Source organism: Pseudonaja textilis, chromosome 7 (assembly GCF_049901715.1).
Source record: "Pseudonaja textilis isolate UNSWEBS1 chromosome 7, rPseTex1.2, whole genome shotgun sequence".
In the NCBI taxonomy this organism is placed as follows: domain Eukaryota; kingdom Metazoa; phylum Chordata; class Lepidosauria; order Squamata; family Elapidae; genus Pseudonaja; species Pseudonaja textilis.
The window spans coordinates 3,405,720-3,419,432 of record NC_141996.1 but is presented as its reverse complement, the minus strand read 5'-3'; the positions used below and the strand labels follow the sequence as shown (position 1 = coordinate 3,419,432).

The following is a 13,713-nucleotide window of genomic DNA, read 5'->3' as shown; positions in this document are numbered from 1 at the left end:
TAGTTATCAACTTACAACTGGCTGCTTAGTTCTGACCGAGGCTTCTCAGACCGTAATTACACACACGCTTATTTTAAAAACAAGTCTTGTTTTATTGCAACGCTGGGAATTATTTTCATTCCCAGACAGTAATGAATCTCAAACAGTCCCTCGAGATAAGCACCCACCTTTCTTTCCTGTGAAGTGCTGCCAATAACAGAAGCATCCAATGAACTAGAACAGAAAACCAATCGGAGTACACAGAGCTTCAAGGATTAATCCGAACAGAACAAACAACTTTGCTTCCTGCAAAGGTTTTGTCATTTAGGTCTGACTTATATCCCTTAGGGGAGGGGCAATCACCTCCCAGCCTTACTCTTGTCGTCCCTTTTGTCTCCGCTGCTCTTGTCTTCTAGCCGCTCTGCACATACGCGCACTGGGAACAGGCTCCCGCTGTTCCTCTGCCTTGCTGCTGCCAGACTCCTGGACTGATCCCCGTTCTTCCCCACTGTCCGATTCGGGTGCCATCTGCACAGGCTGCCAGCAAATCACAACAGTGGCCATTGGCCAATTTGCTGGCTTAACCACCGCAGCATTCGCTTAGCAACCACGTAGGTTGCTTCGTGCGTGAAGCCGTTGTTGAATGACCACCACAAAAAAGAAGTTCGTAAAAATCAGATCATGGGTGACTCAATTTACAAACCTCATCATTTATGACCCTGATGGCCAGCAGGCTCCCTTACGGTCATAACTCTAGGACTCCTCTTTTAAACTCGTTTAAAATGTGTGGATTTCAACTCCCAGAATTCCCCAGCCAGCTCACGCACATCAGCAAGATGGCCTTCTGCAGCAGCCCCTGGAGTCTGAATTGCACCCACGACCTCTAACGTTACTGTAGATCCGTGTTTCTCAATGTGGGCGTGTTTAAGATGAGTGGACCTATGCTGGCTAGGGAATTCTGGGAGTTGAAGTCCATGCATCTTAAAACATGCCAAGATCGATAAACGCTGCCGTAAATTAACCATGGGTCGTCACACCACGCGCAACCAAGTTTGGACGTTGTTTCCCGATCTTGCTTCGCAGGGCTTGTACCTTCTCTCACCTATCAAGTCTTTTTCATGAAGAAGCTGTGGACGAACACCATGCCGGGGAAGGATTCCATGGCGGACTCCATTTTCCATTATTATCAGGTACGTCCCAAATCTGCAAGGGTTCATCAGCGGAAGAACGTAAGCCAGATTTGGGTTGGGCGATCCTTTTTCTATCTTCGCACGGTTCCTCATCCCGAAGCAACCTGGAGAACGGTGGAGAAGGAGGGTTCACAACTGGAGGCCACCCCTGAGTTGTCCTCTTTGAGTATCTTGGATGATAGCAATAGGAACAGCACTTAGGCGCCACGTTATAGGGCTTTCCAGCCCTCTCTAAGCCGTTTACAGTGCTTTCGGCCTCTTGCCCTCCAACCATCTGGGTCCTCATTTTACCCACCTCGGAAGGACGGAAGGCTGAGTCAAAACTTGAGCCTGGTGAGATTCGAACGGCTGAATTGCAGGCGGCCGGCAGTCAGCAGAAGTAACCTTGCAGTACCTCACTCTAAACCCTGCGCCACCGAGGCTCTTGGATAGGAGCGAAGGATGGCGAGAACGTGGTCTTCTCAAATATTAGGAAAAATATTATTTTGCATGCAGGCCTTGAAGGTTCAAAGAAACATGGTTTATGAGCTTCGTTGGTTTCGTTACCCAACTGGTTAAGGAGGAAGAGGAGGAAGAAGGGGGAAGGAGAAGGGGGTGAAGAGGAGGGGGAGGAAGAGGAAGGGAGGAGGAGGAGGAGGAGGAGGAGGAGGAGAGGATTGTGGGGTCCTTGGTGCTCTCTGAGCTTGGTTGTTTTTTGCGGAAGTTTCATTACCCAACTAGGTTAACATCATCAGTGCTAGAAGGGAGGGGGTTGCAGAGAGGAGGAGGAGGAGGAGGCAGAAGGGAGGAAGAAGAGGAGGAAGGGAGGAGGACTGTGGTGTACTTGGTGCTCTCTGGGCTTGATGGTTTTCTTGCAGACATTTCATTACCCAGCTAGGAAATATCATCAGTACTAGATGGAGGGGAGAAGGAGGAGAAAGAGGAGGAGGAAATAATGAAACAACCAAGCTCAGAAGGTACCAAGGGCACCACAGTTGTCCTCCTCCTCCTCCTCCTCCTCCTCCTCCTCCTCCTCCTCCTCCTCCTCCTCCTCCTCCTCCTCCTCCTCTTCCTCTTCCTCTTCCTCCTCCTCTTCCTCCTCTTCCTCCTCCTCCTCCTCCTCCTCCGCAAACCCCACTCCCCCTTCTAGTACTGATGATGTTACCTAGTTGGGTCATGAAATGCCTGCAGGAAAACAACCAAGCTAAGAGAGCACCAAGGAGCCCACAGTCCTCCTCCTCGTCCAACTCCACTCCCTTCTAGTACTGATGATGTTACCTAGTTGGGTCATAAAATGCCTGCAAGAAAACAAGCCAGCTCAGAGATCACCCAGAGCAACAGCTCAGGCAGAGACACCCCCCCCACACACACAAAACACTCCCACTCACGTTGACAGGGCAGGCTACTAGTATATAAACCGAGAGCAATCCCGCTCCTTCCTTCTAGCACTGATGACATTCCCTAGTTGGCTCACGAAACGTCTCAAAGAAAAGACTCCAATTCAGAGGCCACCGAGGACCCTATGTTTCCTTCAGCTGTTTTTTTTTCAGAGGATTCAGGATGTTTTTTTTTAGCATTTATTTGATTTGTCAATCGCTTACAAGATAATAGATATAAGAATAAACATAGTTTCGAATACCTGAGATAGATACTTATAAGAAAAATAAAAAGAAACAATAGGACAGGGACGGTAGGCACGATTGGTGCGCTTATAGTTTGTCTCATCCATGTCTGATTTCCTTTTTGTGGCACAGGAGTTACCAAAATATCTTCGGGGCTACCACAAATGCACCCAGGAAGAAGTCCTACAGCTTGGAGCTCTGATCTACAGGGTGAAATTCGAAGACGACAAATCCTGTTTTCCTAACATTCCAAAACTTCTCAAGGATTTGGTGCCCGAGCCGCTTATTCGACAGCTGTCACCGGACGACTGGAAAAGAGTAAGTTTGCTCCACAAATTGTCTACTTCCATCTCTCTCTCTTATCTGTCTCCTGGTAGTCCTCGACTTACAGCACTTCATTTAGGGACCACTTGAAGTTGAAAATGGCCCTGAAAAAAAGTGAGTTTTTTCACGCTTAATGGCCATTTCACCATTCCTGTGCTCATGTGATCCAAAACCCGGAATTTTTCCTCCTAGGAATAATAACAGAAAGATAGAGGAAGGATTTAATTTATTTAATAGTGCATGTATTGATGGCGGCTAGAGTAATATATGCACAATACTGGAACAATGAAAACATACCACCAGAAACAAGAGATAATAAGGAAAATTATGGCCTGTGAAGAATTAGATAGGTTAATCCTAGAATTTAAAAAAAAAACAAGAGGGAATCTGATTACTATGAAATGTGGAATAAATTCTATCAGTGGTTGTGTAGAAAAGGCAAGGTCGGAACATAAGTAGCTACAATGATTAGAATAATTAGTAAATAATATATCAAACAAGGAGATTGTAAATGATGAAGTCAAATGTATACGTGTACAACAATTGTAATGCCAGATCGGCTGCACCGTGTTGTATTCTTATAATTAAAATAAAAAATAGATATTTAAAAAAATAAATTAGATTAGCATAAGCGTCAAAACCAGATGGGCTAGATGTGCGAGGCCAGTTCATACATTCGGTATCCTTAAAATATGGACAAGTCCCGTGTGAGAGATTGCGTCGTGTCCCCCGTCGGAGCCTGAATCTGCGGAGGAGAATGAGCCGTAGCCCGGAGCTGATGGAGATCGAGCAGGTGGCTTCTTTGGCTTTGGAGGAATATGGGGAGGAGCAGGAGGAGACCGCCCAGTGCCCCTCAGGATTGGGACAGCTTGCTAGCAGGGAGGAACGGGGGCGGCAGGATGACCGAGAGAGGGCAAGCAATGGACGTGAGGAGCGACGGAGCTCAGGCGATGAGCAAGGACCGCCCCCTCCTGATCCCTGAGCACGGAGAACGGAAAGAAGGCAGGAACAGTGTAGGGTGACCCAACAACTTGGGAGGAGAGCGCCCCGCCCCTCTTCACAAGCCACTCATGGGGATTGAGATTTAAGGAGGGAGGGGCATTTGGATTTATGGTAGAGTTTGGTGTGCCGGTAGAGACATTTGGAGTTTGTAGGACGGCGTGCTTCTTCCTTGCTTTGTGGACTTAGTGCCTTGTTCCTTACTTGGTGGCCTTATTTGTTCCTTGTTTCGTGGACTCATTTCCCTGTTCCTTGGTTTCGCTGGACTGGAGCGCAGCCAGAGGTTGCCTTGTGTGTGTGTGTGTGTGTGTGTGTGTGTGTGCACGCGCGCTTTGTTTTGGGACTTGCTAAAAATGTGGGACCATTTAGGGGAGGGGAAATTCGGAGCATTAAAAGGGAGTTTGAAATTTGGAAATTTAAAGCGGAGTCTCAGCTGGTTGTGTGAACTTCGTGCCTTGTCCCGGGTCGACACGGATTGTGATGCTCGACTCGACTCTCTCTTGCAGTCTATCGTGGCCTATTTCAATAAACACGCAGGCAAAACGAGGGAAGAAGCGAAGTTGGCTTTCCTCAAGATTATATTCCGCTGGCCCACGTTTGGATCGGCTTTCTTCGAAGTGAAGGTGAGGATGCGACCAACTTGGGGTGCGTTTAAGAAGTGTGGAAGGAGCCCTGTCATTTGGTGCAGTGGTCGTCAACCAGTGGGCCGAGGACCACTGGTGGTCCATGAGAAAATGTTGGTGCTCCGCAGAGAAATGTTTCCCCCAAAGCAATTAATCCAGGCTGCGCGGGAACACAAGGCTGCGCCGCCCACATGGCCCGCGGGAACACAAGGCTTGCGTCGCTTGCATTGCGAACAACACGAGGGAGTGAGGGGAGGGGGGAAAGGACGGAGGGGAGGACTTACCCCACCTGCCCCATGCGCCTGGCCTGGCCATTGGGCTGCTTCTTTCCGCTTCTTTCCACTTCTTTCTTCTTCTGCTTTTGGCTGCACGCAAGGAAAGCAGCAGAAGTCTCTCTTTCTCTCCCCCAAACTCCACCAGAAATGAGTCTTTGGGACCCTGCAAGGCATCCTTGCTCCAAGAGGCTGTGCCGGTGCGACAAATCTCACACAGACTCATTTTTGGCAGAGTTTAGGGGAGAGAAAGAAAGACTTCTGCGGCTTCTGCTGTTTTCCTTGCATAAAGCCAAAAGTCTCTCTCTGTCTCCCCCCGAGAACGGAGGTGGAGATGGTATCCTGCGATCCCAAATAAAGAACAATCGATCGGTAGGTAAACGGGGTGGGGGATTTTCCCGCAGACTTTTGGGGGGATTTTCCCAGGGTCTCTGGTCCGCAGGATTTAAAATTATGAGTTTGGTGATCCCTGAGGTCCAAAAGGTTGGTGACCCTTGATTTGGTGGGCTACCTTGAAGAGCAGATGCTGGGGTCAGGAGCAACAAATATCCTCCCCTTTGGGACCCTGAATGAACCCCTCTCTGAGAGTAGAGCCGTGGGTGATACCTCTCACGGACCCCTAAACCCCATCTTTCTCAAACTTAGCGACTTTAAGACATGGGCGTTTCAAATCCCCAAATTTCCCAGAGAATATTTATAGCTCAGGATTGAACTCAGGGGTGTCCTCGGTGTTCTCAGAGGTTGGTGGTCTTCTTGGAGATGTTTCATCCCTGGTTTCACATGGGAAACTGTGAGCCTCCTAGACCAAGTCCAGAATTGCTAGAGAATTCCTGGAAAGTTTGGCACTTGGACAAATCGGCCATCAACAGGCACATAGAGATCAATAACATTTACATGCCATTTAAAAGAGACACAAGAAACAAATGAAAGCACCTCCTCACTGACAATTAACAGCAATACGAGCAGGATTAATACTGGACCAACAATTAAGTAAATAATACCCCAAAGAACTACCGGAGAGAAACAAGCCATCAGTAAACCATAACCTAATCAAGGAACACTCCTATAAACACCGACAGGGCAATCTAATAGTATATTAACAAAGAACAAACCCTACTTCCTCCCACACTAAAGATGTTCCCTAGCTCGGTAGTGAAACTTGTGCAAGAAAACAGCCAAGCTTAAATAACACCAAGGACCCCGCAGTCAGATAAATAGTTAGATCAAGGGTCTTCAAACTTGACAAGTTTAAGACTTGTGGACTTCAACTCTACCTCAACTAACATGACTGGAGGAGGAATTCTGGGAGTTGAAGTCCACAAGTCTTAAAGCTGACTGGGTTAGGGACTTCTGTCCTCCCTGTGAGTTGTGTTGGGGTGTGTGTGTGCGTGCACGAAGGGAGGCTCAGCCAATCTCATTGTACACACACGTTGTACTCTGACAATAAAGGTAATAATAACATTCCCATCTTCTCGGCCGACTAACACGCCTCCGCTTTCCTTTCTCAACAGCAAACCACGGACCCAAATTATCCAGAACTGCTATTGGTTGCCATCAACAAACACGGCATTAGCCTCATCGACCGTAAAAGCAAGGCGAGTCCTTGAAGTGGGACCTCTGTTTTTCTGTTTCCTGTATTCTTATGTTCCCTTCCATTCCTACAAAAAGGTACTTAACCCTTTGTCCATGTCTCTAGGACATCCTTATTACCCACCCTTTCACGAAGATCTCCAACTGGAGCAGCGGCAACACCTATTTCCACATCACCATCGGCAATTTGGTGCGAGGGAGCAAGTTGCTGTGTGAGACGTCACTGGTAAGGAGACAACATGGCCAGGGTGGGGGGCTAGGTGGGTAAGCAGATGAGAAGCAGTGGTAGAAATGGCTGGAGGTCTAGGGAGATGCTCCATCAATCCAAGTCAAGGTTGTCCCAAAGGCGACTGGACTTCCTTTGAAGACGTTTCGCTTCTCATCCGAGAAGCTTCTTCAGTTCCGAAAAGCACCTTTGGGACGAAGAAATGGCTGGCTCTCACACACGTATAGCTAGCCCTTGACTTACAACTATATGTTTAGGATTTATATTCCTTGCGGACAGCTGGTCATTTGCATCCTTTGAGAGAGCCGTTGAGGCCACTTGGAGATTTATTTATGTCCACAAATGGGTGTGGAGCCTTCTTGGAAGTGCCGATGTCAGGATTCCGGCAGTTACTCCAATTAAATCATGAGCCTCGAGCCATACTCCCAAAACTTCTTTGGATTTATTAGAAGTTAACATGCTGGCATTTGCCTGGGGCGTAACCAGTTCTGAGATACGTAATTCACTGTCACCCGCGATCCTGCTTCCCCGCCAACCCCTCCGGGTGTATCATCCAATGAAACACGTCCATAGCCAAGAGTCATCAATCATGCTCTCCAATTAGATTTTTGCCTGGTAGAAGCTTCGGTCATCGAATCAGTCTTTGAAGAAAATACGAATGGAATGTCCTTTCGATCCCAGACTGCTGCCTGCTCTTTGAAACTTTCCCCCTCTTATTTCTGTTGTCAACTATAAAACGTGTATACAAAATGCTTTATGAGTTGAAAGGATTGCGTTGTGGAGTTGTGCTTTCTGCAAGACGTTTCTGCTGTTTCAAGAAGGCTCCACACCCATTTGCACTACTCCGGTGACCCTGAGGATGCAGACGAACCTCCAAGTGGCCTCAATGACACTCTCAGAGAGAGTACTAACAACCAGATGACTGCAAGGAATATAAATCCTTCCATCCTTCACCGATCGGTCAGAACCAGTGGCGGGATTACAAATTGCACGCCTGCTAGTTTTGCACGCTTCACAGGTGCGCACTGCCCTCTAAAGCCACTTCCCGTGCGTGCGCAGTATTCACAGGTCGCTCTGCTCTGCCGTGTGAATCAACGGAGCTAAAAATCAAGGGAATATAGGATGGGAAAGGCCAGGTGCGGGAGGGCGAGGCCAGTCAGAGATGATATTTGCTGGTTGTCCCAAACTGGTCAAAATTTCCGCTACAAGTGAGCCTGAACTGGTCTGAACTGGCTGAATGCCACCTCTGGTCAGAACGTTTTCAAAGAAAAACCAGGAAGTCTAGCTGCCTCAAAAAAAAAAAAAAAAAAAGGACAACCGTTACCTGGATGACTGAGAATCTTTTTAGCTATACAATTTGGGATGAACACCCTTGGAATGGTGTGAGAGTAGGAATGGATTTCCAGAGGAAAAAATTGCAGGCTACAGGAACCATTATTGTATACTCAGGTGACCCTGAGGATACAGGTAGACTCCAGGTGTCCTCAACAGCTCCCTAAAAAGGATGCAAATGACCAGCTGTCTGCAGGGAATATCAATCCTTCCATCCTTCACCATCCAGTCAGAGTTGATCTTGGATGAGAAGTGAAATGTCTTTAAAAAAAAAAAAAAAAAACCAGAAAGTCCGGTAGGCTTTTCGGCCTCCCAAAGGCTTGAGGAAGGCTTCAGGCTTGCAGGCTGAAAACTAGGCCCGTTTCGTCACTTCCGGTATTTTCTGAAAAGAGGAAGTGACGAAACGGGCCTAGTTTTCGGCCTGCAAAGCCTGCGGAAGCCTTCCTCAAGCCTTTGGGAAGCCAAAAATCAGCTCTGAGGCGTGCGCATGTCTAGTGAGGTAAGTATAGGTTACTTACCAATAGATTCGCCATCGTGGCTCTATATTAAGTTCTGCAGCTTCGAAGGTATGTTAAGCTCTGAGTCTGTCTATTAAAAGAGAAGCTAACTTGCTTGCTTGCCCGCTGAACTAAAGTGAAACCGATATCTGTTTCTGAGCTGCTGAAGTTGCTGTCCTGCTCTGCACTTGCAACACGTTTCCTTCTGCTTCTGTTTGAGTTGGCTCCACATTGGAGAAATCTACAACTGGTACTGCAAAGTTGACTTAATGTGTTTATGAAGACGTTAAAGGAAGCCTCAGTCGTCTGGGTTTATTTTTCTGGCGCTAAATTTATGCCGCACCTATTTTCTCCCCCCCGCCCCCCTTCCTCTTTCTCCTCTTTTGCTCCAAGGGCTACAAGATGGACGACTTGCTGACCTCTTACATCAGCCAAATGCTGACCTCCATGAGTAAGCAGAGGGGGACCAAGGGGAGCAAGTGAACTGAGACCACCCCATGGCCGCCCCTCTGCCAGCTGAAGGCCGTGGGCTACCCTTGCAGCTGGGGCAAAACTTTTGCAACCCACGTGTGGAAGATGAGCCGGACACCTTCTGAAAACCTGTCTGATTCGGAGGACTCTGAGCAAATGTCCACTTCGAGCGAGGATGATTACTTGTGAGGGGAAGAGAGAAAAAAAAAAAACCAACCACCTTTCTTTCCCACTGATTATTATTATTATTTTCCTCTCAGCTTCTGAGATATCCACCTCTGCTTCTCTTTCGGACATGGTAAAAAAAGGAAAAAAAAAATCTGCTTTTTAAGTGCCCACGGAGAGGACTTACGGGTTAGGATGTTTGTTCGTTTTTTTTTTTGCAAATGGGCTTCGAGAAAGCCGTTTAAGAAGCTAGAATTGGGATAATTCCATTTAAAATAAAAACCTTCTGGTTGGTTGGTTGGTTTCCTGAGGGGAGAAAGCAAGTAATCTTTTCAAGAGTGAGTGGTGCTTGTTGCTGTTTTTTTTACAAAAAGAAAAATGAAAGCGTTGGAAAGGCAGGAAAAAAAAAAGGACTTTTTTGAAACAAGAAAGAAAAAAGGAACCAAGTTGAGACTTTCAATGTGCAATAACGGAACTGAGGATCGGGTTGGAGTCTCCTCTGCCAGCTGAGGGGGTTTGGACTGCAAGACCTCCAAAATCCCTTCAACTCTGTTATTCTGCTGCTTTGTTTTCCTCTGTCTTCTTTACCAACAAGGGGACTTTTCAAAGTTGGCCTAAACCGAGACGACTTTGCCTCAAATTTCTGATAGGTCTGCCTCCTTTTTTCGAAGAAATTAAGCTTAAAAGAAAACCCCACCAGTTTCAAGGGGGTGGAGAGTGAAGGAATATTTTTTGGGACGCCGCATCGGGGAAAACGTGAAAGGTTGCTAAAAATATAAATATATTTCTCCCTTCCAGGTACAGTCGAGGATTGAGCTGACACATTATTCTAGGCTGAACATTAAAATCAGAATACCGTTTACTCCTTCTTGAAGCCGGTGGTCCTCTCTCGTGCTCCCATGAAATATTCCTGGAGGAGGAACGCCACTGAATTCTTTGAATTTTGAACGTGCAATAAAGAGAGAAAGAAATTTGTCCGGTTTGAATTTCTTGATATGCACGTGGTGAGTTTTAGGAAGATAGGAAGACAGCAGCATGATTCGAAAGGGGGACACCTAGTTATGTTCCCCTTATAATTTCAACACAGAACGGGGAGATTTGAATGTTGACTTAGAAAAGCACCATTTAAAAGAGGATTTTTAAAAGAAATCTACGTATATATAAAAGCGAAATACCCCTCACGCATCGTCACAAAATCTCCATAACCGTAAAGCCTACACACTTGAAATTTGGCACGTATGTTCCTCTTGGCGTCTAGGGGCTCACTAAGAAAGGATTTTTCCAAACGACCATCAGATCATTAGTATTTACTATATTATTATTATTAACATGCTCTGATGCTAAGGAGTTCTACTCCCCCTCCCCTCCTAAAAAGAAACCTCTTCCAAATGCAAAACACAAGCAGAGGAGAGGAGTTTCAGTTTCACAGCACCAAGCAGCTTTAGTACAGAACAGTTGAGCTAAGCCACGCCCAGGCTCCTTGCTGTCTCCTTACTCACACAGCCAATACTGTTTCAGTTTCCAAACAGCCCTCAACTCTCTCACACACTGACAGGATGCTAGCCGGATGAATACCAATGGATTCTGGTAGGCAGAGGCAGAATTTTTATTTTCCTCCCCAAAAACTAAGCCCGACCAAATAGTTTCGTAGCGAAACACGGATATCGAGCTTGTGTGTGTGTGTGTGTGTATATGTGTGAAAATGCAGTTTAATTACAGTTTGAAGTTACGACGACACTGTAAGAAGTGATTTATGAGCAGTCCTTTCACTTATGGCCGTGACTTCATCCCTACGATCAAAATTTGGGTGTTTCACAACCAGTATCTGTTTACGGTGGTTTGCAGCGTCCTGGAGTAAGGTGATATCCATTTGTGAGTTTCCCACCTGCCTTTGTCCAAGCAAAGTCACAGGGGGCGCCAGATTCCCTCAATGTCCGTGGGATTCCCTTAACCACGGCAACGATGTCCCTTAACATTCGCGGCCCCAAAAAAAGGTCGTAAATTCGGGTGTGACTCAAGTTAACTGCCTGTCGTGGCCTCTTCGGAGCCTGAATCTGTGGAGGAAGAGGATCTGGAACAGGAGCCAATGGAGATTGAGGGGGCGGCTTTGTGGATTGGGACAAGAGAGGCTAAACTGTGAACATGAGAGACGGAGCTCAGGCGATAAGCAAGGACCGCCCCCTCCTAATCCCTGAGCCTGGAGAGTAGAGAGAAGGCAGGAACAGCACAGACTGATCCGACAATTCTGGAGATGAGCGTCCCGTCTCTCTTCCCAAGGCACATCTGGGGACTAAGATTTAAGGAGATTTTGTGGCGATGGGGTGTTTGTCAGAAGCAAACGCTGAAATTGTGGAGTGTTGTGTGACATTGGATGTTTCCTGGACTTTTTGCTTGCTTGCTTGCTTGCTTACTTCCTGGATTAATTGCCTTGTTCTTTTGCTTCCTGGACTCATCGACTTATTCTCTTGCCCTACTGGATCATCTCGCTTTGCAGCCGTCGTGCTCACGGCGTTGGGCTGGACTACTTGCAGCCAAAGGCTGCTGGAGGGGTGTGTGTACGTGTGTGTGTGTGTGTGTGTGTGTGTGATCATTTTGCTCTGGGACTTGTCAGAAACGTGGCAGTGTTTGGGGGGAAGTTGGAGCAATAAAGGGACGGTTCGAACTGTCCACTTACCGTGTAGCCTGGGCGCCATGTCCTGGGTCATCCCACTGCCTTGACTTAGCCATGAAAATTCTGCTCCCAATTGTAGTCATAAGCCGAGGACTACCTATATAGGCATGGTTACAATAGGACAGTGGGGGCTATCCTTTTTCAGCTCCTGTGCTGATAATCGCACGCGCACTCGCGTGCGCGCACGTGCCAGCATCCAGAAGGCAATGCGTGCTGCCCCCCTGCCCCCCCCTGCATGTGTGACCCCCCCTGCACACACGATTCCCCCCTTGTGGCCGCTCGTCTGCGCATGCGCGCGTGATTTCCCCCTCTCGCGTCGTTTGTCTGAGCATGTGCGCGCGATTCCCCTCACGCATCATTTGTCTGAGCATGCGCGTGCGATTCCCCCTCACCCGTTGGAGCTGACTAGCGGGACTCCCATTCCAATTTAGAAGCCAAACCGATTTTATAGACAGTCCTCAATGTACGACCACAATAGAGCCCAAACTTTCTGTCGCTAAGCGAGACTTTTGTGAGTTTCACCCTATTTCGTGACCTATTCATGCTACTGTTGTTGAGTGAATCACGGGCGTTAAGTGAATCTGGCTTCTCCATTGACTTTGCTTGTCAGAAGGTCGCAAAAGGGATCATGTAAGCCCCCCCCATAACTGTCATTAATATGAGTCACTTGCCAAGTGTCTCAATTTTGATCACGTGACCAGGGAGACGGTACCACGGTCGTAAGCGTAAAACACGGTCATAAGTCACTTTGTTTCAGCACCATCACTAAATGAATGGTTGTAAGTCAAGGAATGCCTGTATTTCCACCAACTTCCCATTGCAGGAATAAAGAATATATCCAGAAAAAAAGCCATCAGCGTTCATGTTGTAAAAAATACAACAAAGTTTGCCTCTTTATTAGCAAAAAAATAAAGAGAAGGAAGGAAGGAAGAAGGGAGGGAGGAAGAAAGGAAGGGAGGAAGGAAAAAAGAAAGAAAGAAAGAAAGAAAGAAAGAAAGAAAGAAAGAAAGAAAGAAAGAAAGAAAGAAAGAAAGAAAGAAAGAAAGAAAGAAAAAAAAGGAAGGAAGGAAGGAAGGAAGGAAGGAAGAAAGAAAGAAAGAAAGAAAGAAAGAAAGAAAGAAAGAAAGAAAGAAAGAAAGAAAGAAAGAAAGAAAGAAAGAAAGAAAAGAAAAATAAAATAGAGAGGTTTCCCTCCCATTTTCTGCTTCAAGAAAACACAAAAATAAAATGCATTGTCCAGTTTCATTTTGCGGCATAGTTGGCTTCACATAAATTTCTCTGGAAGGACGAGCAGCCTGTGTCAGAATCCCCCATCTGAATGGTGGTTCGATTCTCTATGCAAGAGATGAGTGTCTTATCATTCGTTCACAACCGGCGTTTTCGGCGATTCTGAAAATATACAAGGATGGGTAAGTCCTTCGTGCGGATACCAATCCAGGCCGCTGAGGACCAAAAAAAGCTTCATCCAATCTTAGATTAATTATATAGAATTATGTATTTCTCTTCAAGATGGGTGGACTTCACCTCCCACAACCAGGGGTGGGATTCTACCGGTTTTAACAACCGGTTTGGTAAGCGTGCGTCTCAGCTGAGCTGCGCCTCTGCTGAGCTGCAAAACATGGAAATATAGGACAGACCAGGGCCATGATGGCGAACCTATGGCACGAATGCCACAGGTGGCACGCCGAGCCATTCATGCGGGCCTGTGAGCCCCAGCCAAACTTACCAGCACTGCCCATGTGCACGCTTCCCAGATGATATTCAGTCTGTTTT

The 13,713-nt window shown here is 46.9% G+C and overlaps 1 protein-coding gene across 1 annotated transcript in view; it reads left to right on the top strand.

The window, feature by feature from the left end:
- The window catches only part of MYO7A (myosin VIIA), a 104,898-nt gene extending 94,658 nt beyond the window's left edge, over positions 1–10,240 (top strand). Inside the window, exons 44-49 of the mRNA XM_087937847.1 lie at positions 1,063–1,169; positions 2,903–3,088; positions 4,600–4,716; positions 6,500–6,583; positions 6,685–6,804; positions 9,027–10,240. Coding sequence (XP_087793973.1) covers positions 1,063–1,169; positions 2,903–3,088; positions 4,600–4,716; positions 6,500–6,583; positions 6,685–6,804; positions 9,027–9,116 — 704 coding nt within the window. The 3' untranslated portion in view covers positions 9,117–10,240. The remainder of the gene's footprint in view (positions 1–1,062; positions 1,170–2,902; positions 3,089–4,599; positions 4,717–6,499; positions 6,584–6,684; positions 6,805–9,026) is intronic.
- Positions 10,241–13,713: the final 3,473 nt, after the last annotated feature.